This window comes from Orcinus orca, chromosome 3, assembly GCF_937001465.1.
Source record: "Orcinus orca chromosome 3, mOrcOrc1.1, whole genome shotgun sequence".
Classification (NCBI taxonomy): Eukaryota; Metazoa; Chordata; class Mammalia; order Artiodactyla; family Delphinidae; genus Orcinus; species Orcinus orca.
Window position 1 is genome coordinate 69,524,551 of NC_064561.1, and position 27,679 is coordinate 69,552,229.

At 38.9% G+C, this 27,679-nt stretch overlaps 2 protein-coding genes across 3 annotated transcripts in view; one reads left to right on the forward strand and one right to left on the reverse strand.

Moving 5' to 3' along the window:
• The window catches only part of CTNNA1 (catenin alpha 1), a 177,855-nt gene that overhangs the window by 53,177 nt on the left and 96,999 nt on the right, over positions 1-27,679 (reverse strand). The window lies entirely within an intron of this gene.
• LRRTM2 (leucine rich repeat transmembrane neuronal 2) lies at positions 1,033-8,723 on the forward strand. 2 transcript variants are annotated; one of them, XM_004282060.2, is made up of 2 exons: positions 1,033-3,613; positions 3,971-8,723. In XM_004282060.2, the coding sequence occupies exons 1-2, from the start codon at positions 3,610-3,612 to the stop codon at positions 5,515-5,517; spliced, it is 1,551 nt and encodes a 516-aa protein (XP_004282108.1). In that variant the 5' UTR covers positions 1,033-3,609; the 3' UTR covers positions 5,518-8,723. The 2 variants fall into 2 exon arrangements, with proteins under 2 accessions (XP_004282108.1, XP_049564032.1); XM_049708075.1 differs by having other exon boundaries at positions 4,399-8,723.

A 27,679-nucleotide genomic window follows, 5' to 3' on the forward strand; every position in this document is an offset into this window, starting at 1 on the left:
ATGATTAGTTAAGAAATATTTGACTCTTTAGCATAAAGCAAAATCCAGCTCCCTCTCTACCACCAATTAGAAGATTTCATGTGTATACCCATACATCTGCTTCTCCAGGTGGGGAAATATTTGTCCCTAATTAGCAATATATATTCAAAGCAAACTATCATGTAGAGTAATGCAGGTAACTACAACGCCTCAGCCCTGCCACATGACTCATTTAATTTGCTTACAACCATTTACAGAGAGGACAGGCGGGCTAGATTTTACTTGTCCTTTGCCTTGTCACGAACAACTAAAACAGTGAAAATTGAAACAGATGATATGGAAAGTACCTTCCAGAGGTTGTACTGCCACTTTAAGTCAAAGGCATATGTCTGCAGAATAAAGCTGTTGTAAAATGAAACCAAGAAAAAGTTTAATTCAGAAAGAACATGGGTTTTTTAGTCCTTTTAGCTAAAGAAAGATAAAGATCAAAAAATGATAAAAAAGCTCCATCAATAGGAACTATGGTACTTCAACCAATTTTAAGACAAACACCACATCTTCTTTGATTTCACAGTCTAAACTTTTTGAACCCAAAGGGAGGGCAAGTGGGCAAGGTGGGCAAGATGGCTGGTGACCTAGACGGACTGTGCTCTCTGGGTACTGTGATATGGCAGGCATTACTGCCCACTTCTCCAGATGCATCAAAAAATAATTACTCTTGATTGCACTGGTGCTCTTCTGTGCAGTTTTCCTTGCCCACAAATCTGTTATAGCAGTATTGGGATAACGTAATTTAAGGGTTTTCCATGTGTTAGTATAAGAAGTAGACCAAGCAGACTACAGAGCAGAAAGGAACCAAGAGTTTAAGGGGAAGGAAATGCTCTTCCCTCTAAATTTTCACATACAACTCATTCCTAATCATGGTTGCTCTAATCCAATTGGTTCTAATGCTTTTCTCCACATGGAATTAAAGTTGTTACTTCAGGGAAGAATTTAATCCAGCTCCTCCTGCCTTGCAAAGGTTTTTTTTAATCAGAGGGTGGCTGACTTCAATAAGAGCATTTACAGTATCCCAAGGGCTTCTTTTCCTTTAAAAAAAAAAAAAAATTTAACACCCTTGTCAGACTCCCCTTGTTGGAAGTTTTGGGAGCAAGTTCCTATAGAACGGTCACTCTGAAACCTATGGTCACAGACCTGTAAGAATTTGATTAAACCTTATCCACAGAAAAATGCACAAGCAACAAAATTCTACAAGCCAATTATGGACCCAGGTTAAGAACTTCTAGCTTACAAGAGAGAAAGACTATGGAAAGGATCAAGGTCAGTTGGGGGAGTGGCACCCTTGAAGTCTAAAACAGGACCTCTCCCTCCCTTCCTTAACCAGCAAGCAGGAATACAGTGGGAGTACTAGTTCCTGAGAATAAGGGGTTCCACTCATGGGTAACTTTGGCTTGGGCACGCTATCTTAGAACTGCACTGCCCACAGAGTCTTTCCTTCGGTCTTCTTCTTTCAGAGGTATCAGACATGCCCCATGGTTGTTAGACTCTACCAGACCTAAGTGTATTCCTGCTGTTTTCTCTCTCCCTTTGCACATCCCAGGCATTTTCCTCAATAAAATTCTTATACTTCTAATCCTACCTTGGGATCTGCTTCTAGGAGGAGCCAAACTACACACGTGCAGCTGCTGCTGTCTCCACAGAGCCCTGAGGAAGGCACCTTGGAGTCTTCCAGTCCTCACTCTAGCACCACACTCCAACACAGAAACTAAACCCCTTGAGACAATAACTTCTTACACATGCCCAGTGTGATAAAGCCCCTGGAAGCCAACAGACTGATGATGTTCTGGTTTCACAGACACAATGGGTAGTTTTCAGATTTTTGCCTTCAGGTCTGAGACAAGGCCTACTAAGGATAAGTGCCAATGATATGGGAGAAATGGCCTGGAAGGCCAAATCAATAATGTCAGATGTATAAAAGGCCTTACCTTTGTCAGGCCTGAAAATATGACCCTGACTCACAGTAGAAATATCTTTTACATTTATACAATAGTAAACATGGAGCTGTACAGTCATAACCAAATTCTGAAAAGTGATGCTATTCGACAGGGAGAAGATGGTGTTAGGTCAAGTAAAAACAGCCAAAGCAAAAATCCTATTCCAGAGTATGAGTGACCTTTTGTATTCCCTAGAGAGATTTCAACAACAGTTAGTATAAGACTCAAAGTCAGTTCTTAAGTGTGCCAGTAGGCACTACTGAGTGTGCAAATGCTCTATTGTTTGAGGGTCACAATACCCCAATCCCAGAGCAGTTCGAGGCTTTTAGCCGAAGAAGTAGGTGAAATTCTGAGGTAAATACAAGGGATCATGTCAGAATCCAGCCATGCTATACCACTTGTCCTAAATCATTTCTGTTCCACGGTTAACACTTAGGGCATGCAATATTAAATGACTGTATCAACCTACCCTTTTCTCCTACTAAGACATCCGAAGATCAAATCAGCATTATTTTTCAATTAGCACTGTGATAAAACACTATAAAATAAGACAGAGAAGGAGAATCTTTTTAATTAGCTTTCTCCTGAAATTCTCAAAGAGCAAAATAACCAAATGCTTTGTTTTCCAACCTTTTTTTTTTTTGCCCTTTATTCTTGGTTTATGATGTTAAACTCTTAATGACAAAGAAGCAAAGCCCACTTAGCTAGTTTACCAACACATTTGAAGCAAATCATAGTCATACTTCTATGTTAACCAAGCATGACAGCAAGGTGATTGAGTAGCTTTCCAAACTACCAGAGCAGCAGGCACTTGCAGAGGCTGCAGTTAAATCAGCACTTCATAAATCGTGCAGGCTCCTGCCCATTTAGATCTCTCTATGCAGAATCGGCAGTCTAACACTGGCTCTCCCAAGCATTAAAAAATCATCACTCTGCTAACCCAACTCACTGTTCAGACGGGTCTTCTTGAATGCAGCCTTTATTACAACCTCACTGCTGCTTCCTACACTGAAGGAATACCATGTTTTTAAGTCAGGAGTTCTTCTTTCTCGCTTCATTATAATCAGGGGTCTTAACAACGACCCCGATACTGTTACAAAGCACACTGCTTTATAACAGTAAAGCTTCTGGAAAACCCAAACAAAAGACACGTCACCCGGTGACGTCAGCTTATATACAGTTCTGTGTGGTCGCAGCACACAAGCAAATCCATTCTTGTGCCGTTTCTCGGAAAAGCTTTTCAGTAAACGCACTCATGCTGCTCCAGGAGCTCTTCTCTGCAACAAGCCGCCCATCTGCCATCAACAAGTTAAGACCGAGAGAACTAACGGCTGCAGAAAGGAGAGGCTGAAGCTTTGATTAACCAGCTGAGCAGTTAGAGGAGGACGAAATTAATAACATATTCAAAACTGATTTAGGGGATCAGAGTGGTCACAGAAAATGAAACCAATGCTTTCGAGAGGAATATCCTAAGGAAAAAACAACTCACCCTGGTGGATTCAATTTTACTCGGAAAGCCTGGGACACAGAAAACAGGAAACTGGTCAAAGGCTCCCGCATGTTAGAGCCTTTTACAGACTCACTGCGTTGAGTCTGACAACCGAGACTGAATGCAGGCTCCAATGTGCTCAGAAGAATGGGTAAGTCCATGTATTTATGTGTCTTGTACAGTCAGCAAGGAATCAACGCTTTTAAAATAATAAGCCACTGAATTCACATTTTATGAGGGAGATCACTGTCACATTTTTGGATTTTGAGGTTTAGGTAAAAACATATATTGCTGATGACAGGATGTGTTTTACCTTCTTTCTTAATGGTTTAAGTTTTGTTCTAGTCATACTAACAAGGTTAGTGTTTCTGCAGCAAATGAAAAATAAGTTATATGTAGTTAAATCTTTTGCCATAATGATATGTTGTTGTTGTTGTTGTTTTAATAGCCCATACGCTCTGCTGAAAAATATCCTATCTTCTTGTCTTCCTTAAATTATATTCTGCAGGCTTACATTTCAAGTGGCCATTAGGGGCCCCTATGCTGGCAGCAATATATGCAATGAGTATGGTTTTAAAAATGCTGCCTGCCCTGGGTATGGCATGTCCACCCAAATGCCGCTGTGAGAAGCTGCTCTTCTACTGCGACTCTCAGGGCTTCCACTCAGTGCCAAACACCACAGACAAGGGCTCTCTGGGCCTGTCCCTGAGGCACAATCACATCACAGAGCTTGAAAGGGATCAATTTGCCAGCTTCAGTCAACTTACCTGGCTCCACTTAGACCATAATCAAATATCAACAGTAAAAGAAGATGCTTTTCAAGGACTATATAAACTTAAGGAATTAATCTTAAGTTCCAACAAAATATTTTATTTACCAAACACAACTTTTACCCAACTGATTAACCTGCAAAATTTGGACCTGTCTTTTAATCAGCTGTCATCTCTGCACCCAGAGCTCTTCTATGGCCTCCGGAAGCTACAGACCTTGCATTTACGGTCCAACTCCCTGCGGACTATCCCAGTACGCCTGTTCTGGGACTGTCGTAGTCTGGAGTTTCTGGATTTGAGCACAAACCGTTTGCGAAGTTTGGCTCGCAATGGATTTGCAGGATTAATCAAACTGAGAGAGCTTCACCTAGAGCACAACCAGCTGACGAAGATTAATTTTGCTCATTTCCTACGGCTTAGCAGTCTGCACACACTCTTCTTACAATGGAACAAAATTAGCAACTTGACATGTGGGATGGAGTGGACCTGGGGCACTTTAGAAAAGCTAGACCTGACTGGAAATGAAATAAAAGCCATCGACCTGACAGTGTTTGAAACGATGCCTAATCTTAAAATACTCCTCATGGATAACAACAAGTTAAACAGCCTTGATTCCAAGATCTTAAACTCCCTGAGATCCCTCACAACCATTGGCCTCTCTGGCAATCTGTGGGAATGCAGCCCTCAAATTTGTGCTTTGGCCTCCTGGCTGGGCAGTTTCCAAGGTCGGTGGGAGCATTCCATCCTATGCCACAGCCCCGACCACACCCAAGGAGAGGATATACTAGATGCAGTCCACGGATTTCAGCTCTGCTGGAATTTATCAACCACTGTCACCGCCATGGCTACAACTTATAAACATCCAACCACTGAATATACAAAAAGAATAAGCTCATCAAGTTACCATGTGGGAGACAAAGAAATCCCAACTACTGCGGGCATAGCAGTTACTACTGAGGAACATTTTCCCGAACCAGACAATGCCATCTTCACTCAGCGGGTAATTACGGGAACAATGGCTTTATTGTTTTCTTTCTTTTTTATTATTTTTATAGTGTTCATCTCCAGGAAGTGCTGCCCTCCCACTTTAAGAAGAATTAGGCAGTGCTCAATGATTCAGAACCACAGGCAGCTCCGATCCCAAACACGACTCCATATGTCAAACATGTCAGACCAAGGACCATATAATGAATATGAGCCCACCCATGAAGGACCCTTCATCATCATTAATGGTTATGGACAGTGCAAGTGTCAGCAGCTGCCATACAAAGAATGTGAAGTATAATATCTACCCATCATCAAAAATCACATCAGATAAGTAACCTATTTTACATAGTAGGGGCTAAATACATATCTAATTTTTACCAATGGTGACATTAAGGCTAATTTTTCCAAACCAAGTGGAGACTTAGGTTTCTGACGTGTTGAAATATTTTTAATTTTTTTTAATGAAACCATATTTTCAGTGTTAAATGAAGCGATGCTCACATTAATTTGCACTCTTGTTGGAAAGTCTAAAAATGCTTAATTCAAAATAAGACATTTCATGTATGTAATTATATGCTATCGTGGGTAAACATTTACACTAAGGTCTCCATATGCTATTTTTTTCTACTGAAAACAGTTTGGAAAGAAGCTACTGAGTAGAAAGAGATATGGATCAATACTTGTTTGATCATTGCTCTCTACCCCAAGTACCACAACTTGGCTTGCTGCTTAAAAGGAGACTTAGCAAAGTTCTCTTGTATGATAATTTGGTATTTACTCAAACCTACTATTTACTGCCAGCGTGGGGAGTAGCATTTCACATATGCTGAAGACTGGTCAATATTAAACACTCTTCTTCCAGAGTTTTTACCTGGGTTAATAGATATTATCAAAGTCCATATCATGAAATCAGAACCCTTTATGTAATTCTAATATTCTTTAATATATTTAAACAATGAATCCAAGTGATTGTGAAAAGGTCTCATTACAATGAAATCAATACTAAATAATTACACTGACTTCGTTTCATATCTCTAGTTTGACTTATAATGGACACGTTGATTTTTGTGGCATTTAGATACTTACTTTAAACTAGTGTTAAATTATCACTTTACTAATTAGTTTATTAAATCCTATATATACATTTATATGTGAAAAAAGACTTAGAAATTATTTTGGAGAGAAAAGAGATAAACTGAGTCAATTTAGCAATCCTATGACCAGCTGCTGCTGCTCACTCTAGTTTGAAAGCACACACAAATACACTCTCTCTCCAGTCTCTCTCTTTCTCCCCCTGTCCTCCACCCCCCACCTCCATCTCTCCCTCAACTGCCAAGATCAAAGATGCCTTGACAAAGGGGTTTAAACCTCTTTCTTCTGCCTTTTCCTGATCTTCAAGCCTCAAAGAGCCAAATTAAAAATAACTGGCTAGCAACAGGCATAATACTGATTCTTGTTAGAATATATTTTAAAGGAACCTTGAAAAAATCACTTTATAAATATTATATGCTAAATTTTTACTTTTTAATGGATACCTATTCTTACTGTAAGAGCAGGTCCTTCTAAGTGAAGGGAACAACACATATCTGAGGCAAACCTTCTCATGGCAGAACACAATATATGCCTATGCAGCCACACAGTGGTAACTCGAAGGAGGTGAGGGGATGAAAGAGAAAGGCAGCATTTTGAAATATGACTCTTGCTGAAACAGGTTAGCAAAGTTAAAAGGTAGCCAAGCAAATGGGCAACTATACATGATCTGCATCAAACAGGGCAAGGCCCAGGGACCTGCAGCTGGAAAGGGGACGGGGGGAGGTTCTCTGGTATTAATATAAATGTTCAGTAATTAAAAAATGATAATGATGCCACACTTTTCGTGTAGAAAAGAGCCACAACTTTGTTTCTTCCATTATGATTTCTATGGAGAAACTATGACATATTTAGGATTTATATGCAAGTTACCAATTGACACAGAATTTTTCCATAAATGAGGTGCCATGTATGTAGTAGCAAAAACCATGAAATTAGACTACTGACTTGATTTTAGAAGAATGAGCATTTTTACAACTGACATTTGCTGATGAGAAAAAAGGCATAAATTCGTAGAGAAAACCACTACCATAAAAAAAAGTTATCTTTTACTTAACATGATATCCTTCATTCAAGGCATATTTCTTCCCAGGATTGAATTGAACACATGTTAAGATTACAGTTTAATCCATGAGATTTAATACTAAGAGAGGGATGTCTACCTACATTTCAAATAAAATGTGTCTCAGTAAAAAGCAGACAAGATCACAAATTATGGTAAGAATGTGCTCTCTACAATTTTTAAGGTGGGTAGATTAGTTTGGCAAAGTCTCAGCCCATCTCAGCTGATCCTGAGCAGTGAGCATTTCACCTCTTGTTAAACCAGACACTAGGCCTGCCTGGGCAAGGACAGAAGCTGATTTTATGGCATAGAGCACGTCTCACAGCTTCCTTACAGAAGGGCTGGATCAGAAGCCCCATTACAAATGAGAGCTCCACAAGCTAAAATTTACCAACCCGTTTATCAGGGTAACCATGGCCATTTGTCAGAGAACAACTTTATCACAATACAACTGTGTCCTGGACACACAAGATTCCACTAGCCCTGGAGGATAGCAGAGTAGTTTCCATCATTTCAACCACAACCCAAAATTAATTGAAACTGTGAGCAGAAGGGTGAGAAATAATGGCTGGGAGTCCCCACATTAACCCTAAAGATTACAGTTAGTGAAATGGACCGTCAATTGGCAAAATCCTTAATGTATGTAGGAAAGAAAATTGGAAAAGCAAGCCATTTAGTAATTCAGGGGAACAAAATAGCCAAGGCCACCAAGGCATACTTTTCAGTTGAAAATTAACAGATTTTTTTTTGGCCCTTCGTTTTTTGGGCAATGCTCTCTGAGAAAAGTGAATAACAGTGCCAAATAGCATTTTCCATTTCCATTTAAAGCGCAAATTTCCCTTTTCAATTGCCTATAGAAGGCAGAATTTCTTTTAATTTTGGTCTATTTGTGTTTTGGTATCAGCACAGGTTTGAAGATGAGGCTGTTAGTCATATGTGCTCTCTTTACCAACTGGCTCGGGTGGAAGAGCATCACAACTACACTGCAGATCCTGGTAATATAATGTTAGGCCTTTTGTTTTTTGCTGTCGTTTTATCCTCTTCAATGCCCCCTCTCCCTTTTTTCACTTTAAAGATTAGAGGAAAATGACCACTTAAAAAACAGAAAAATAATTAAATCTCTCTGGAAAAAGCAAGCTAACAAAGGCTATGATACTGTACCCACCTAGTAACCAAGAGCTAGCTTGGAATCATTTATATTCATTTCTGTAGCTTGCCAGGGATTTCAATCACCTTTCTGAAATGAGAGTGAGCTGATAAATTTGCAAATCCATACACAACTCAGAGAATACCCTCTGCCAACATCAAATAGCAAAGATACTAATTTTTTAAGCCAAAAATCTGCACTAACACATGTAATTTCTTACTGTGCCTAAGTTAATTTCTGTACCAATTCATTGAATGGAATTGATTTTACTTTCCCACTCCACTAATTATTAAAATCCATCTGCTTATTCTTAATGCTAGTCACCAAGAGCTAGACTCTTTCCAATAAAAATGAACCCTATGTAACACTAGGTCTTAATCCTAAAATTCAAAACAGGCGTATCATTTTCTTAAGGCATACTTCCTACGCAAGTATGAGGGGGGAGCTATAAATGTCCCGTTCTCTCCAAAGTGTGGCTATCAGTATGAAATTTTGAAATATTATTTTTAGAAAATGACTTACATGATCATTTTCCTAATAAAGCAATACAATGACAGACTCGTCTCAAAAATCTGTTTTGGGACATGCTTTTCAATATCTTATTGGTTAAATTGCTTCAACCAGAAAAAGACAGAAGACAAAAGTGATAAGGCCATCCACAGATAATTAAATATTTCTGTTCCTAACCTAGGGCAAACTCGTAGTACTTAAATAATTTAAGGCAAAAAACGAGTAGTAAATGACTGTTTAAGCTTTCATACTGCTATTGCAGACATTTGGAAATGTCTGCTACTCCTTCAATTAACCTATTCTTCCTTGGCAATTTTTTAAAAGCCTGATCTATGGAATGTTTGATGAACATTCCTATCAACACTGAAACTGGAAACTGAAAGTACAGTCCAAACCTATTGTGTTCAATCACCCTAAGCCATCTGGGTGGGTGGGTGGGGGTGGGAGGTGGTCAAGTGGGTCGGGAGGGTGGGAAGAAAATACGATTATACTGGGGTGGGGTGGGGGGTGGGGGTGGGGGACAAGTGCAGTGTACAGGGAAGTTTTGTTATTAAAATTGTGTATACTGTAAACAGCCAATGTCTTTCTTTTTTTTCCAAAGCTTTTCCTTGGTAACCTATCAATTTTGACATGTGAAAGTTGAAAACTCATTTATGACAGATATAGAAACCTTAAATGAACAGTTGTTTTGTACCATGTTCTCTATAATGCCAAATGTGCCAGTTGGAAAAAGGGCAGCTAATCATCACGTGTCTTCATTCGGAGACAGGCAAAACTAGGCTAGGAAGTAAGGCAGGGAGGGGAGGGCTGGCTAAGAAACCACCATGCCAGTAACAGCAGCCATGCAATAAGAAGCTGCTCTGTCACAAGTCTTAGCAAGTGGACAAACAGCTGTCTGTGCGGCTCACAGGGCCAAAGGTTGGCCGCCATCCCCCACCCTCCCCTGTGTTCCAACACAGCCTGGGGAACTTCAAAAAGGTACTCAATTGCCCATACCCAGCAAACAGTAACTTGGCCTCTACCTCAGGTATCTGTTGGAGTAGATCCTAGCAGTACCTTGCACACCACTCCTGGGAAGGAGGTCCACAGGTGCTGACCATGCTGGGGTCTCCAGGATCCCTACATGACCCATTCTATCCCAGACACCAGCTCAGTAAGTATGGATAGGGGAAAAGGAGGGAAGATTTTTAACTAGCCTCCCTTGCTTGGCATAAACATCCTCAGGACAGGATGCTTTGCCTCGGCAACACTGGGGGCAGAAATGGCCCTGGCCTTGGGAATTGACTGCCACAGGTCACTGTACTTGCCAGGGTGACCTTACTACTTCTCCAGGCCAGGAGCAGTACAACAGGACCAGACAGGCAGGAATAAACACCTAGGGATGAGGGGATCAGAGACGCTAAGGGAATTCTTACACCAGGAACCTCAGAAGAATTAGGGCAGAGGCAGGAAGCACAATACAGAATTTTACTGTCAAACTAACTCATCCAGTATGCACTAGAGGGCACAGGTGATAGTAGTTTCAAGTTGCACAAAGGAATGAGTTCCTATCCTTTATAGAGTTAAAAGCAGAGCTTATTAACATAATTCTCGTACATTTTAATCTTGAAAATCCCATGTAAAGCTACATCTGATTTCTTTATCAGTTATTTTAATTAGTTTTGCCTGTATGCCACAGCATTCTCAGGTTCCCACTCAGATTTATAATAGAATTCTTCAAGGTCTGTGTGAAGAGATTTTTTTTTCTTTCTTTAAATATATCTAACCAGCTGGGTACTCGAGTCTCCCTTAGAGAGACAAAATGTACTACAAATTGTCTTTTACAAAGAAAGAAGGGAAAAAGAGGTGAAAATCACAGCTATTCCCACATCTCCCCTTAGCATGAGTTCCTCCTCACTAGCCAATGTTTTGGGAACACTTCTAAGGGACAGATGCTGAGCCTCCCTGAAGCTCTATCTGAAGGAGACCTTAAAGAGCAAGACATCTCCAAAGGCAAGTACAATGAAACATGCTTTGCTGCAAAGCCCACCAGTGAATATACCCTCCCTTTAAACACGGAGGCCAAGAGCAAAGCTAGCCCATCCTCCATCTCAGGACCTCCAACATGAAAGACCACCTGTGAACAACAATCCTGAAGGCAGGGGCCAACGGCTCTACCACCACCCAAACAGAGAAGGCTCTTCCCTCATTTGGGAACCAGATTTTAAAACTGCAGCCCCAGAGACAATTCCCAAAGCCTTTTCACAACTTCCATGAAGAGACTTCACCAAGAACCACAGCAAAGAGATGTAAAAATGTCATAACTTTACTGAATATCCATTCACAATTGTGTTCAGTGCACAAAAACTCCATCTTTAGGCCCTGGTGTTTCTACCAAGTGCGCGCGCGCGTGTGCGCGCCGCACACACACACACAATCTCCAGGTTGCTTTTTCTGGAAAATCATATGATAAAAACTCTACAGCCATTTATCTGCTTCATTATCATGAGAACCAAAAAAGTTCCTCCTGTGATAAACAAAAACATTTCCTATGGCCTCACTGCCAAATACCTAGAGGGTAAGTGCTCAGCACCTAAAGATCTCTGAAAACAGTGTATTTATCATTTACATATAGCCTAAAAGTCAAGGAAACTTAGCAAAATACATTCATATGTACAGAATGATTGAAATAAGGATGTAAAAAGATCAAAAGCAGGGATTCTTAATTCTAAGGGTCCAGGATATGTTTCATAGGATGCAAGAATCTCTTGAAATTATATTGCAAATATTGTGTTGAGTCTAGCAATTTCACCAGATCCTAAACCATTTTGGTTAACTCACAAAAAAGCCCTAACAGAGCAATGAAACAATTCTAGTATACACTAATTGGGCCTTGATCTTCCTGGCCAAGGCAAAGAAGAAAATCAACAGCTTTCGTCTGATAAAGGAAGCACATTGGTTTATTTGGAGGGAATGACACAAATGCAAAAGTCTGTGAATTATCTTTAAAATAGAGCCAGCTTTAGGAACAATAAGGAAACATGTCAGACAATATCCCCAAGGAGCTTTTAGAGAACAGGCAGACATGTTTTTCATGTCAACCCTTGAAAAAACTATGGGAAAGGAGGCAACACAAGCATGATGCATGCTTTGTGGTATGATCTAACCTTTGTTGTGACCCAAGGCAAGAGCCTATAAAGTCAGCAAGAATGAATATGCACCTACTTGGAAGAACAGTTCATGTTTCCTCCTTATCACATCCCTGGGACCCAAACTAGAGTGTTCCATCACATAAGGGACACCCAGTAAATTCCTAATCCATTACATTATAAATCTTCTAGGCTAGGAGTACAATTTAAAACTCTTCCATTATATTACGAATGAAGAGAAGCACATTTCATGCATCATCTCTAGTTATGCTGATGATAATCATAAATGTTCTCCTTGGGTAAGAATCTATAAGATGATAACTAATTTTCAAAGAAAGAACACATTTAAAAAGATAAAGCGTTCAATGGTCTGAATAGCTGTCAGAAATTTAACAGTCTCTTTAAAATTTAAAACCCATTCTGTATGCCGTTAGCAAAACCTCCTAGGTTTCAACAGGAGCAAATAGAGACCTGTGTTCAGAGACCTGCCCCACACTTGGGCCTGTCACCCTGGACAAGTCCATCAGCCTCACTGTGCCTTGGGTCTCTCACCCTTAAGTTGGAATTAATAGCAGTAACAACCAAAAGGGAATTTAATACATGCAAAGTCCTGAGAAAGTCCTGAACACAGTAAATATTTAACAAATGTTTGCTATTTTTAGTAACAATATGTGGAGAACTAGATGAGCGAGATCCACCAAGTAGAGAATATAATCACATTAAAGACATGTAAGGCCCCTGAGTTGCTCCCTGAAACTCGCTACTTTCTAGTATTACTTCCCTCACTAAGTTAACGTATAGTATCTATACGTTATACGTTATATAACGTTATACGTTATCTATACTAAGATTGACAATTAGTGAGAGCTTTTAATAAGCCAATAGCCTGGATACACTTTTTGTATCTAATATTGATATAGAACTGACCATATCATCTCATAGTCAAGTAATCTGCTTTATATAAATGTACTATTATATTAGTCATGACATTACTTTAGTTTGGCTTCATGAATCAAGGCTAAATTTCATAAGATTTAGAATCCATATTTCCAAAATTCCTTCTGGGTAAGAAAGTCACTTAAAAATCAAGTAATGTTGGGCTTCCCTGGTGGCGCAGTGGTTGAGAGTCCGCCTGCCGATGCAGGGGACATGGGTTCGTGCCCCGGTCCGGGAGGATCCCACATGCCGCGGAGCGGCTGGGCCCATGAGCCATGGCCACTGAGCCCGCGCGTCCGGAGCCTGTGCTCCGCAACGGGAGAGGCCACCACAGAGAGAGGCCTACGTACCGCAAAAAAAAATAAAATTAAATTAAAAAATCAAGTAATGTCTTTCCTTGTTCAGTAAAATTATATAGGACAACACATACTATCCATCATCACAAACAGATTCTGTTTTTCAAAATAAATATAAAATAATCTCATTGATATCTCAGCCTCTGACAATTTTATTTTAGTACAAAATACATAACTGAGAATTAAGGATCACTATTATGTTCGGGTTTCTTTGCTTAGGAAAAAATGTACTTCAAGCCTACCACATCTAATTTAGGAAGCAGCCCATCCAATTGTGGCAGATTTGGTTCCTAGGCAGATTTGTCAGAATTATTGAGGGGTCTGAGCAAGGGAAGTATGAGAATTTTAAAAGACAAAGATAACCCGTCAATCCAGGAGGATATGTTTCATGACTGTTGTACAGTGATCCTCCATATTACCAAAATCTCTATTAAATATAAAGCTTGTGCAGAATTAACCTGTCTGAATGAAGACACACATCTGGTCATATCAGAACCTACAGATCTTATGGCCCAGATTTTTCAACTCAAGAACTTTTTCTTGACATTGTCTTCCCCAAGATCATGATCCAGTTTATCCAACAAGGCAAATTACTTTATCTGCTCCTTCATCTGCAACTTTTCTGCACTTTCCCCATCTCTTGACCCTAGGCTTGTTCTCCTTCCTCTTTTACCACCACATAAACAAGCTTTTCACATTTCTCCTTCTCTTCATGGTTTCCAAAACTCCAAGGATAAACAACCTTATTGGGGGGAAACTGTTCAGTTGTAGTATATCCAGTGCTAAGCAGCCCCTTTTTAAGAAATAGTCATAATTTCAAAAATACTCCTCAACTCCACAAAACCAAGTGTCTGTCAGCTTCAAACTAATCCATACAACTTGGAAAATACTGTTAGAAACACAATTACGCATCTGAGTTGTCTTCTCAGTATACCCTTCCCTTTGCATAGATTCAAGTAACAAATAATGTTTATTCACTTTGCTTTTACTTTCAAAAGACAAGAAATACCAGTCATTTAAGGATAGTGCCCTTTTTGCTCTTAATAATTAGCACTCACTCCAGCTCTCTGACTAAATAAAATCCCTAACACTCTTCACATCTTTAATATTAATAGCTATTTTGCTGGTTTTATGTGGGGGTGGGGAACATGCCTTGGGGCATAAAGAACACAGGTACACGGGCCATGGTTGTAAAAGTTTCAGAAATACAGAATTCTCAAGATAATAGGTAGTAATCCTTACCTCCCTCATCTGTGCTCTAAAATTTCATACCAGTTTTGTCAGGATCCCAATGAACTGGCCACAAAAACACTGACCTTTCACTCGAAAGTACGTTCTGCCATAGTTTTTGCTCCAAATAGAGAAAAAGACAAGAGCATCAGGCACCCCATGCTACAACTGTCGTCCATGGCACACACTAAGAACTGGGTTCAGAAGTGACCCTGACAATGCTACCTTCTCTCTGATCAATCTCCCTAACTCTCCCTTGAAATTCACAAGGGAAAATAATGGCAGTGAGAAAGAAGAGAAAAGAATCTACTACCCTCAGCACACTCCTGTAGGCATCTTGGGACAGTGTCAGGTCACCACATCTCCCTCATCTCCTGACAATCCCTTGAGGCCAGTGCGTGTAAAACTGCTCTCTGACACTTGCCAACAACTTCCAACAACTAGAGCCCATTTTATGATTGTGGTAAAACTGCCAGGCTAAGATTTATCTACTACTCCACATGAAAGGAGGTGGTCAAGAATTTTCTTCTTTTTGATGCAGCATTCCTAAAGTGTCAAAAGACATTATAGTGCATAAGCGATATCATCGAGACACCCAATTTGTGCTCTCTTAGAATTACACGTGAGATGAATTACAGATAGAATGTGAAGAAACAAACTGTAAAAGGGTTTATCTAAAGTCTGCTTGACCTTCCCACAAGATACATCACCATAAATTATTACAAAAATTATTAAACAAATACAATTCTATTAAAAACACAAATCTTCTGGCTCTCCAAAATAATCATCAGTATTTTGAAGATCGTGCCTTCTAAATATTTTACATCAATTTTCAAACACACACACACACAGTCCTCAGTTTAAACTGAAGAGGGGACAGGACGGGACGGGAGGTGGGGCATCTGGGGATTAGATAAAACCTATGAAAGGCTATACTCTTTATTCTGATTTATTAATTAGCATTTAAACTAAGTGAATTCCAAGACCTAATATCAACTGGGATTCAGAACACTATGGATGGCATAGATTGGGAAGGGGAGGAGTAAGAAAGATTAAGATTCAGCTTTTCACATGTTAAAGCTGAAATTTAAGTAGAGATGACAAATCCAGGGTAAAGATCTAGGCTGGAAATATAAATTTTGAACTCATCATCAGTGAATAGAGGTATTGAAAGTCATAAAACTGAATGATTTCACCAAGAGACTGAGAGATGAAGAAGAGAATCATAAAACCACACTTTTCTCCTACACCAACCTGAGGAATCTTTAAACAATATCTATCAAACGGCAGTCAACCAAAAAAGGATGGGTACCCAGCAATCCCACTACTGGGCACATACCCTGAGAAAACCATAATTCAAAAAGAGTCATGTACCACAATGTTCACTGCAGCTCTATTTACAATAGCCAGGACATGGAAGCAACCTAAGTGTCCATCGACAGATGAATGGATAAAGAAGATGTGGCACATATATACAATGGAATATTACTCAGCCATAAAAAGAAACAAAATTGAGTTATTTGTAGTGAGGTGGATGGACCTAGAGTCTGTCATACAGAGTGAAGTAAGTCAGAAAGAGAAAAACAAATACTGTATGCTAACACATGTATATGGAATCTTAAGAAAAAAAAAAAAGGTCATGAAGAACCTAGGGGTAAGACGGGAATAAAGACACAGACCTACTGGAGAATGGACTTGAGGATATGGGGAGGGCGAAGGGTAAGCTGTGACAAAGTGAGAGAGTGGCATGGACATATATACACTACCAAACGTAAAATAGATAGCTAGTGGGAAGCAGCCACATGGCACAGGGAGATCAGCTCGGTGCTTTGTGACCACCTAGAGGGGTGGGAGGGAGGGAGATGCAAAAGGGAAGAGATATGGGAACATATGTATATGTATAACTGATTCACTTTGTTATAAAGCGGAAACTAACATACCATTGTAAAGCAATTATATTCCAATAAAGATGTTAAAAAAATTAATACCATCTGTATACAATACCACAAAGGAAGTAAAATCTCATTATAAAAAGGTAAACTATTCAAAATAGCAACAAAACTTTAGTATTTAAGACTAATCTAAAAAGATAGAAACAAGATATTCTTAGAGATGATGGTAAAACCTGTTGAAAAAATAAAAGAGCACCTGTATAAGTGAAATAGTAGGCAATGTGTATGAATAGGAAGGTTCAGTGTTGCAAAGATGTCAATTAATCTACAAATCCAGTGGCATTCCTAATAAAATCCTAATAGCACAGTGCAGTGAAAATGAGAAATGGACCTTCGTGTTCATATGAAAAATTAAAGGCTCAATAATTGACAAGAAAGAAAGAGAACGTGCGACAATCAAAAAAGCAGGTCTGTTGGTTTTTTTTTTTGGCCACACCATGCAGCATGCAGGATCTTAGTTCCCTGACCAGGGATCAAACCCGTGCCCCCTGCATTGGGAGCATGGAGTCTTAACCACTGGACTGCCAGGGGAGTCCCAGAAAAGTAGGTTTTAATGTGGGGGGAAATGTACGGCTCATGTACTTGAGCTACAAGGTAGCCAAATATTCAATAACATGATAACCATATAATGTTCTCTATCTTGATAAAGGATTGGGGTACAAAGTGTGTGCATTTATCAAAACCTATCACGTAATACACTTAAAATTTGTACATTTCACTATATAAAATTTACGATAATAAAACTGAACTCTAGTTAAATGACATGCATACTGCAATGTTTAGAGGTGAAATACCCAAGTACCTGCAACTGACTTTGAAATACATCAAAACAATAAAAAGATGGATACAGGAATGGATAAATATGTGATAAAGCAAATATATCAAAAAGTCAATCACAGAATCTAGGAAATAGGTGTGTGTATATATGGTGTTCACTGAACAGTCTTTCAGCTTCTGTGTATGTATGAAAATTTTCACAATAAAATGTTGGGAGGAAAGGAAAAAAATATAATTACAATTGTAATTTATGGTATTGGCAATCTAACATAGTATTCCTCTCAACTAGACCTACAGCACTGCATGGTGGTTAAGAGCTTGAACTCTGGAGCCAGGCTAGGTTCAAAGTGTAGTACCTCCACTTACTACCTGTGAGATCTTAAACAAGTCATTTAATCTCTATGTCTTAACAGTATCAAACTCGTGCTCTGAAGATTAAATGGGAATGTGTGTGAAGTACTTAGAACAATTCCTGGCACACAGTGCAAAAGTGTGACCTGTATTACTACTACTACTACTATTACTCCTTCTTCTTCACAATATTTTAAAATATATAATTCAACAAGTACTTCAATTTCCACTATACAAGGTGCTATGGTGATATAGGCCCTTGCCCTCAGGAGTTTATAGTTAGTCAGAGGTAAAACTTAAAATATTCAATAAATAACTAATAAAAGAAGATAAGCCCAAAAGAGGTGAACTGGATGGTACCACCTAGATTGCTGATATTTAGAAAACAGGGAGGGCACTGAAGAATGCAGTGGAGAAAACAGCCTAAAGCTAGGTACAAAAGCACCATCAGGATTTCAATATGGCTGGGTACAGAGTGGCCAGAGCCACTAATCTGACAGATGATACCAGTAAGTGCAGCGAAGGTAGGGCCAAATGCCAAGGGGCCTCTGGGACCAGGAAAGGTGCTCAGATTTAACATGGTCAGCAAGAAGGGCCACTCCGGATTTGTGGAGATGGCTGGGATATGATGGTCAAAGTGGTGATTTAGAAAAATGTATTTTAGCAATTTTTATTTTGCTGAGAAACACAAAACCTATAACTTTAACTATCAGAAAAGGGCTGCTAAGGAAGATGGATAAAAGAAAGGTTTATTGAAGGACAGGCAAAGGGTAAGAACCAATGATCAGTTGAAAAAAAAACAAACGACTCTTTGTAAGAGCTTTGCTCAAGAGAAATGGGTAGCGTGAGGGGCAGAGATGTAAGAAATCATTCATTCACTAGGATGTACTAAACAGAGCCTCCAAGTTCTCATGTTAAACTTCAAGTTTTCACTATTAATCTCCAATCTGAAACTGTTTTCTGAGAAGATACATAGTTTCTCCATGCTTCTATATTTACAACTTTTTTTTATCAAGTATCAAAAAGGATACTTTTTGATACTTTTCCATGTCTCATGACTTAGACATGGAAAAGGCAGAACCAGTAAGTATGGGGCAAAGGTCTGGTTTGGGTCCCATTCACTCTAGTGAAATCTACCCTTTTTCCCCATCTTATTCATGTACTCTTAAATTTTCTAGAAACTAAACTTTCAAACTTTTAGAACAATAATTTTTGATTCCCTTATATGGTGCAAAATTAAACAGAAATGCAGGAGCACAGTGTAGTGACAACCTGCTAATTTAAGTCTCTCACATACTACAAAAGAATCTTATTACAAGGTTTAATGTGTTACTTTCATATATAAGAGGTTGACTAATGGCTTCACTGTTAGAAACCTCAGTGTAACTGCTGGTTTTGTTAAAAACTATGTGGCATGGCTGCCAATACAATTTTAATAAAAGCCCCAAACATTACCTAAGTCCTATCTTAATAACAGAAATTGAAGGTGAAAAATGACATCTTAAGGGTTACATTTCACAACAGCAACAAGTTTCAAAATTCAGAATCCTTTCATTCCCTACTTGAATTTAACACTATCATGTTTTTGGTTTCCTGTCTGTAATCAAATACTTCCTCTTTCTTGAGAAAGACTCAGAAACCATCTTACTTATAAGAGTTCCTCAGTGTGTCAAATAAGAAAAAACATTTCTTTTCTTTTTCAGATTTTCATTACAATCAAGACTAGCTGAAAAAAAAGAAAAGGGAAAATTTAAAACATATAGGGTAATTTGAGCAATCTTTTAAATACCTGTAGGAAAGAAATGGAAAACTGAGTAAGAAAGCTATGTATTTTTTTGGGTGCGTGGAAGAAAGTAGAAAAAAGGAGAAGTTAGGTTTTCCCTCCTTAAACAATTAACAATTATAAATATTTATGCACCCAACATAAGACCACCCCCGCTTATACCAATGGACAGATCATTCAAACAGAAAATAGATAAGGAAACACAAGCTTTAAATGACACAATAGACCAGATAGAATTAATTGATCTTTATAGGACATTCCACCTGAAACTGGCAGAATACACTTTCCTCTCAAGTGCACATGGAAAATTCTCCAGGACAGATCACACCTTGGATCACAAATCAAGCCTCAGAAAATTTAAGAAAATTGAAATCATATCAAGCATCTCTTCGGACCACAATGCTATGAGACTGGAAATCAATTACAGGAGAAAAACTGTAAAAAACACAAATACACGGAGGCTAAACAGTGCGCTACTAAATAACCAAGAGATCACTGAAGGAATCAAAGAAATAAAAAAATACTTAGAAACAAATGACAACAAAAACACGACGACCCAAAACCTATGGACGCAGCAAAACCAGTACTAAGAGGGAAGTTTATAGCAATTCGACCTCACCTCAAGAAAACAAGAAAAATCTCACATAAACAATCTAACCTTACACCTAAAGCAACTAGAGAAAGATGAACAAAGAAAACCCAAAGTCAGTAGAAGGAAAGAAATCATAAAGATCAGAGCAAAAATAAATGAAATAGAAATGAAGAAAACAATAGCAAAGATCAATAAAACTAAAAGTTGGTTATTTGAGAAGATAAACAAAATTGATAAACCCTTAGCCAGACTCATCAAGAAAAAAAGGGAGAGGATGCAAATCAATAAAATTAGAAAAGAAAAAGGAGAAATCACAACTAACACCACAGAAATACAAAGGATTATAAGAGACTACTACAAACAACTATATGCCAATAAAATGGACAACCATGAAGAAACAAATTCTTGGAAAGGTACAATTTTCCAAGACTGAGATAGGAAGAATTAGAAAATACAAACAGTCCTATCACAAGTAATGAAACTGAAACTGTAATTAAAAATCTTCCAACAGGGCTTCCCTGGTGGCGCAATGTTGAGAGTCCACCTGCCAATGCAGGGGACACGGGTTCGTGCCCCGGTCCGGGAGGATCCCACATGCCGCGGAGCGGCTGGGGCCGTGAGCCGTGGCCGCTGAGCCTGCGCATCCGAAGCCTGTGCTCTGTAACGGGAAAGGCCACAACAGTGAGAGGCCCGCGTACCACCAAAAAAAAAAAAATCTTCCAACAAACAAAAGTCCAGGACCAGATGGCTTCACAGGCGAATTCTATCAAACATTTAGAGAAGCGCTAACACTGATCCGTCTCAAACTCTTCCCAAAAATTGCAGAGGGAGGACTATTCCCAAATTCATTCTATGAAGCCACCATCACCCTGATACCAAAACCAGACAAAGATATCACACACACAAAAAAATTACAGACCAATATCACTGATGAACATAGAAGCAAAAATCCTGAACAAAATACTAGCAAACAGAGTCCAACAACACATTAAAAGGATCATATACTATGATCAAGTGGGATTTAGCCCAGGAATGCAAGGATTCTTCAATATATGCAAATCAATCAATGTGATACATCATATTAACAAACTGAAGAATAAAAACCATATGATCATCTCAACAGATGCAGAAACAGTTTTTGACAAAACAGAAATATAGGTCAATGGTACAGGATAGAAAGCCCGGAGATAAACCCACGCACGTATGTCACCTAATTTATGACAAAGGAGGCAAGAACATACAATGGAGAAAAGACAGCCTCTTCAATAAGTTGTTCTGGGAAAACTGGACAGCTACATGCAAAAGAATGAAATTAGAATGCTACCTAACACCATACACAAAAATAAACTCCAAATAGATTAAAGACCTAAATGTAAGACTGGACACTATAAAACTCTTGGAGGAAAACATAGGAGAAACACTCTTTGACATAAACTACAGCAAGATCTTTTTTGACCCACCTCCTAGAGTAATGAAAATAAAAACAAAAATAAACAAATGGGACCTAATGAAACTTAAAAGCTTTTGCACAGCAAAGGAAACCATAAACAAGACGAAAAGACAACCCTCAGAATAGGAGAAAATATTTGCAAATGAAGCAACAGACAAAGGATTAATCTCAAAAATATACAAACAGCTCACGGAGCTCAATACCAAAAAAACCAAACAACGCAATTAAAAAACAGGCGAAAGTCCTAAATAGACATTTCACCAAAAAGAAGACATGCAGATGTCCAAGAGGCACATGAAAAGGTGCTCAACATCACTAATTATTAGAGAAATGCAAATCAAAACTACAATGAGGTATCACCTCACACTGGTCAGAATGGCCATCATCAAAAAATCTACAAACAATAAATGCTAGAGAGGGTGTGGAGAAAAGGGAACCCTCTTGCACTGTTGGTGGGAATGTAAATTGATACAGCCACTATGGAGAACAGTATGGAGGGTCCTTAAAAACTAAAAATAGAACTACCATATGACCCAGCAATCCCACTACTGGGCATACCCTGAGAAAACCATAATTCAAAAAGAGTCATGTATCACAGTGTTCACTGCCACACTATTTACAATAGCCAGGACATGGAAGCAATCTAAATGTCCATCGACAGATGAATGGATAAATAAGATGCGGCACATATAGCCAATGGAATATTACTCAGCCATAAGAAGAAACGAAACTGAATTATTTGTAGTGAGGTGGATGGACCTGGAGTCTGTCATACTGAGTGAAGTAAATCAGAAAGAGAAAAACAGATACCGTATATTAACGCATGTATGTGGAATCTAGTAAAATGGTACAGATGAACCTATCTGTAGGGCAGGAATAGAGATGTACACGTAGCGAATGGACATGTGGACACTGGGGGTAAGGGGAGGGTGAAACGAATTGGGAGATTAGGCTTGACATAAATACACTACCATGTATAAAATAGATAGCTAGTGGGAACCTACTGTATAACACAGGGAGCTCAGCTCAGTGCTCTGTGATGACCTAGATGGGTGAGATGGGGGAGGTGGGAGGGAGGTCCAGGAGGGAGAGATATAGGTATAGATATAGTTGATTCACTTCATTGTACAGGAGAAACTAACACAACATTGTAAAGCAATTTTACTCCCCCACCCCCTGCCAAAAAAAAGACTAGCTGATAAATTTCTCTACTTAGGCAAACCATGAAAATGATCAGATATCCAGATTTTTCCACAGAGTTAAGAATTCTACATTAATTTTTGATTTAAGGGACTTCCCTGGCAATCCAGTGTTTAAGACTCCACACTCCCACTGCAGGGAACACGGGTTTGATCCCCAGTCGGGGAACTGAGATCCCACATGCCTCGCGGCCAAAAATATGTATATAAATAAAATCTTTTTTAATTTAACCAAAGTAGGGGAAAATTAAATGGCAAGACCCAACCAGATGTCAACTCTTGCTGCTTTTTGCAGCTCTTCTGACAAAAAAAAAAAAAAAAAGGGACATGATTTCCCCTGTGCTAAGAGAGGGACAAAATGGAGACTCTGTCTCACCCACCAAACACTAGAAGCGCGGGCTCCCAGAACACCTCCAGGCAAGGGTCTGCAACTAGAACCACCGGTAAAATACAGTGTTCTAAGCTTTTAAAACGAATATTAAAATTCAACAAGGTGCACATTTTCAGGAGGCAGGTAGGGAAAAATGTACCCAGTATGTATTAGATTTTCTGTATTGATATTAAAGGGTTTCTAATGGTAAATCTACAATTTCCTGCATCCACAATAACATTGATATATAGAACTGGCTGGTCAGCTTGCTTGGTTAAAAGGCCAGTCATGGGTTTGGTCTCTTGAAGAGATCGGTTTTGCTCTTCACATTCTAAACTCCAATGATTTCGTCTGTGAAATTGAAAATATCTGTCAATGGTTACAACTGGTACTCAAAACTGTGAGGAGATTAGTGAAAATGCTTTGCCAGTGCTAGGGAGAAATCACTCAGAGTGTACGTCCCACAAAATAAGAAATACCTCTACATACAGGATGACATATTATATAAGCCATCATTGTCCCTTTTAATGAATAGTATCCACATAGGATAAGGAAGAATAAGATGATATCATAATAAATTAGTCCAAAAAAAAAAGGAACTGGGAAAAATGTCTCCAGAAAGGCTTAGAGGGAATTCTTTTCTAATACAGTAAGTCCCCAACACATGAACCTTCAAGTTGCCAACTTTCAAAGATGCGAAAGTGCATTTGTATATCCAATCACGTAAGTTAGTTCACGTGTCTGGCGTACATTGCAACGTGTGTGCATCCTCTACAAGTGGTTGTGCTTTTGAGTTCTTTACTGTACAGTTCTGTTGCTGTGCAACACAAGGAGCTTACTAATGAAGACCTGATGGAATTGGAGGCCCAGGGAAAGGACAAAGAGAGACAAGAATAAGAAGTAACTGAAGAATCAAAGAAATTCATGATGCAGGAAATTGCAAGGGGATTTTCTTTATCTGAGGAGGCACTGTTAGTTTTTGAGGCACAGGACCCGAATGTAGAACGGCACACAAAGGTTGCAGCAGCCGTTCAGTATGCAATCCAGTGCTACCATGTCATCTATGACGAGAAAAAAGAGCTACTACCCAGATAACACTGGATCATTTTTGCAAGAGGGTAGATAGAATTGAATCCAGCAAAGAACCAGAACCTGTGCCATCAGCGTCAGGCATGAGTGAAACTGCAGCTTGCCCTCCGTCTCCTATTGCTGACGATCCTTCAGCTCTCCCACCTCCCACCTCCTCTCCCTCCATCAGTCAGTAACTCTTCTTGCCTGTTCACTCGATGCCAGCCCCTGTATGCCAGCTGTTGTACTGTACTACTGTACTTTTCAAGGTACTGTACTGTAAGATTAAAAATGTTTATTTTGTGTTTGTTTTTTACATATTATTTGTGTGAAAAGTATTATAAACTTATTACAGTACTGTACAGCCAATTGTGTTAGTTGTGTTCCTAGGCTAACTTTGTTGGACTTATGAATAAATTGGACTTACGAACGTGCTCTTAGAACAGAACTCGTTCGTATGTAGGAGACTTACTGTAGAGGGACATAGTAGGTCAAATGAATTCTGCCCTTAAAATCCCTTACTCTGTTTTCACTGTACCACAAAATGTCTATATTTTACACTACTGCAGCCAGAGAAGTTCGTCAAACTGTTCTTTCTTCGCCTCTTCTCTCACTTAAATTTCTCTCCAGTGATGCTTGGCAGCCTACTCATTCAGCCTTTCATTCTGTCTTTCCTTACTTGAGAGCTTTCAAGCATTTATACTTTTCACTTAAGTCTATGTAAGAGAATATTTCAATAGGCACAAGTACCTGTGTTCAGCTGAGGGAAAATGGAAGCAGAAAGACTTGAGATCAAGACAAAATAAAATAGCTTCTATTTGTCTCAATGAGAAAGCCATTATTTAGCTCATTTCCTGTCGAAGATTTTTTTTTTTAAACTTTGGCACCTCCCTCTGATTTCAAGTCTTGTACCAGGCATTTTTACTTGATTACAGAACCCCTCACTTGAATATGTGTAGTTACATTAAATGCTTGCATCCAAGAACTTGTACATCCATAAATAAACTGCAGAAATCCACACAAATTCTGCAGACGTAGGTACAAATAAAAACAAATATTCTTAAAACTATTTATGAGTATAGAAATCCTGCAGATGCAATGTCAATGAGAATTGTGAAAAGAAAGTTTACCATAGAAGGCTCTGAAAACTTCCACTAAACCAGATCTATGACTGGGCTACTTCCCCTATCCAGCAGGTCAAATGACTTCTGATCCTAAACAACTGAAACAGCCTGCGTGGAAAAAGAAATTTATAAAATTTATAAATTTATGAAACCTAAAATCTCAAAGTTAGGCAATTAATTACTACCTTGTATTCAACCATGAAATTTTTGCAAAGGAATTTGTAATTGGAATATGTCAATTTATATGATACTCTCATTTGAAAATTCTTTCCTAGAACCAGAGTTAAACAGTCTTTTCGCTTGTTTGGGTACTACTTCTGCATGTGTTCCATGCACACTCACAGCCATAGCTTATTTAATGAATAGTATAAACATAAGTCACTATCCAGCTAGAAGAAATATTAAGTTGGAGCACTTATCTCACACCAGGCAAATGAAAGATTGTGATGAATTTGTATTGTGTCGATTTAGCCAATCCAGAACTACACTTCCCAGAATTCTCTTCCCGGCATAGTTCCAGGTTAGCCTGGACCACAAGAGACATCCTGGCATGAGATCTGAAAGGTGGAAATGAAGCAGCACCACCTTTTTAAACTGGGAAGGTCAGTGCAGGTACAAGGTGCTACTGCAGGTCACACACATTGTTGATTTTCTGCTGGCTCCTTTGCTTAGCATGGGGTAATGACCATGACCACAACTACAGGATTTTCTCCTTCAGCTTTTCTGACTTCTGGGCCAGGTGCATATTTAAATCTGTGATAAAGGTACCCATCTTCTCCTTCAAGAAACCTCTATCATCATAGTTGGAGGTCTGGATGTAGTGAGAGGCTAACATGAGTTGCAGGCTGTCCTCATGGGGTCCAACTCATATTCCAGAATGATCCTGCTTCATATGTACCATGTTCTCTTACTGACTGCATGCCCTGCTAATTTCTAGCTCCAGCACCAGAAACAAAAGCAACAGCCTCATATGAACTGTTTAATCTGCTCCCATAATTATTGGGTTGGCCAAAAGGTTCGTTCGTTTTTTTCCGTAAGATGGCTCTAGTAGCATTCAGCTCTCTTTAGACTGTATGTGACAGCTGTCATATCAGCGTGCATTTAAAAAAAGACTTATCAAAATTGGTGAATTTTTGTGTAGCCATTTTAATACTGAAGATGGAAGAAAAAAGCAACATTTTTGGCTTATTATGCTTTATTATTTCAAGAAAGGTAAAAACGCAACCAAAACGCAAAAAAAGATTTGTGCAGTGTATGGAGAAGGTGCTGTGTCTGATCGAACGTGTCAAAAGTGGTTTGAGAAGTTTCATGCTGGAGATTTCTTGCTGGACAATGCTCCACGGTCAGGTAGACCGGTTGAAGTTGATAGCAATCAAATCGAGACATTAACTGAGAACAAGCAACGTTATAACATGTGGGAGATAGCTGACATACTCAAAATATCCAAATCAAGCACTGAAAATCATTTGCACCAACTTGGTCATGTTAATTGCTTTGATGTTTGGGTTCCAGATAAGTTAAGCAAAAAAAAACCTTCTTGACTGTTTTTCCACATGCGATTCTCTACTTAAACGTAATGAAAACGTTCCATTTTTAAAACAAATTGTGATGAGTGATGAAAAGTGGATACTATACAATAATGTGGAACAGAAGAGATCGTGGGACAAGCAAAATGAACCACCATCAACCACACCAAAGGATGGTCTTCATCCAAAGAAGGTGATGTTGTGTATATGGTAGGAATAGAAGGCACTCCTCTATTATGAGCTCCTTCCGGAAAACCAAACGATCAATTCCAACAAGTACTACTCCCAATTAGACCAACTAACTGAAAGCAGCACTCAATGAAAAGTGTCTGGAATTAGTCAACAGAAAACACATAATCCTCCATCAGGATAACAAAAGACTGCATGTTTCTTTGACGATCAGGCAAAAACTGTTACAGCTTGGCTGGGAAGTTATGGTTCATCCATTGTATTCACCAGACATCGTACCTTTGGATTTCCATTTATTTTGATCTTTACAAAATTCTCTTAATGGAAAAAATTTCAATTCCCTGGAAGACTGTAAAAGGCACCTGGAACAGTTCTTTGCTCAAAAAGATAAGAAGTTTTGGGAAGATGGAATTATGAAGTTGCCTAAAAAATGGCAGAAGGTTGTGGAACAAAAGGGTGAATACATTGTTCAATAAAGTTCTTGGTGAAAATGAAAAATGTGTCTTTTATTTTTACTTAAAAACTGAAGGCATTTTTTAGCCAACCCAATACATAAAGTCAAACCCCTATAATAAATCCCTTATATATCTTTCATAGTTGCTCTGCTTCTGTGATTAAAA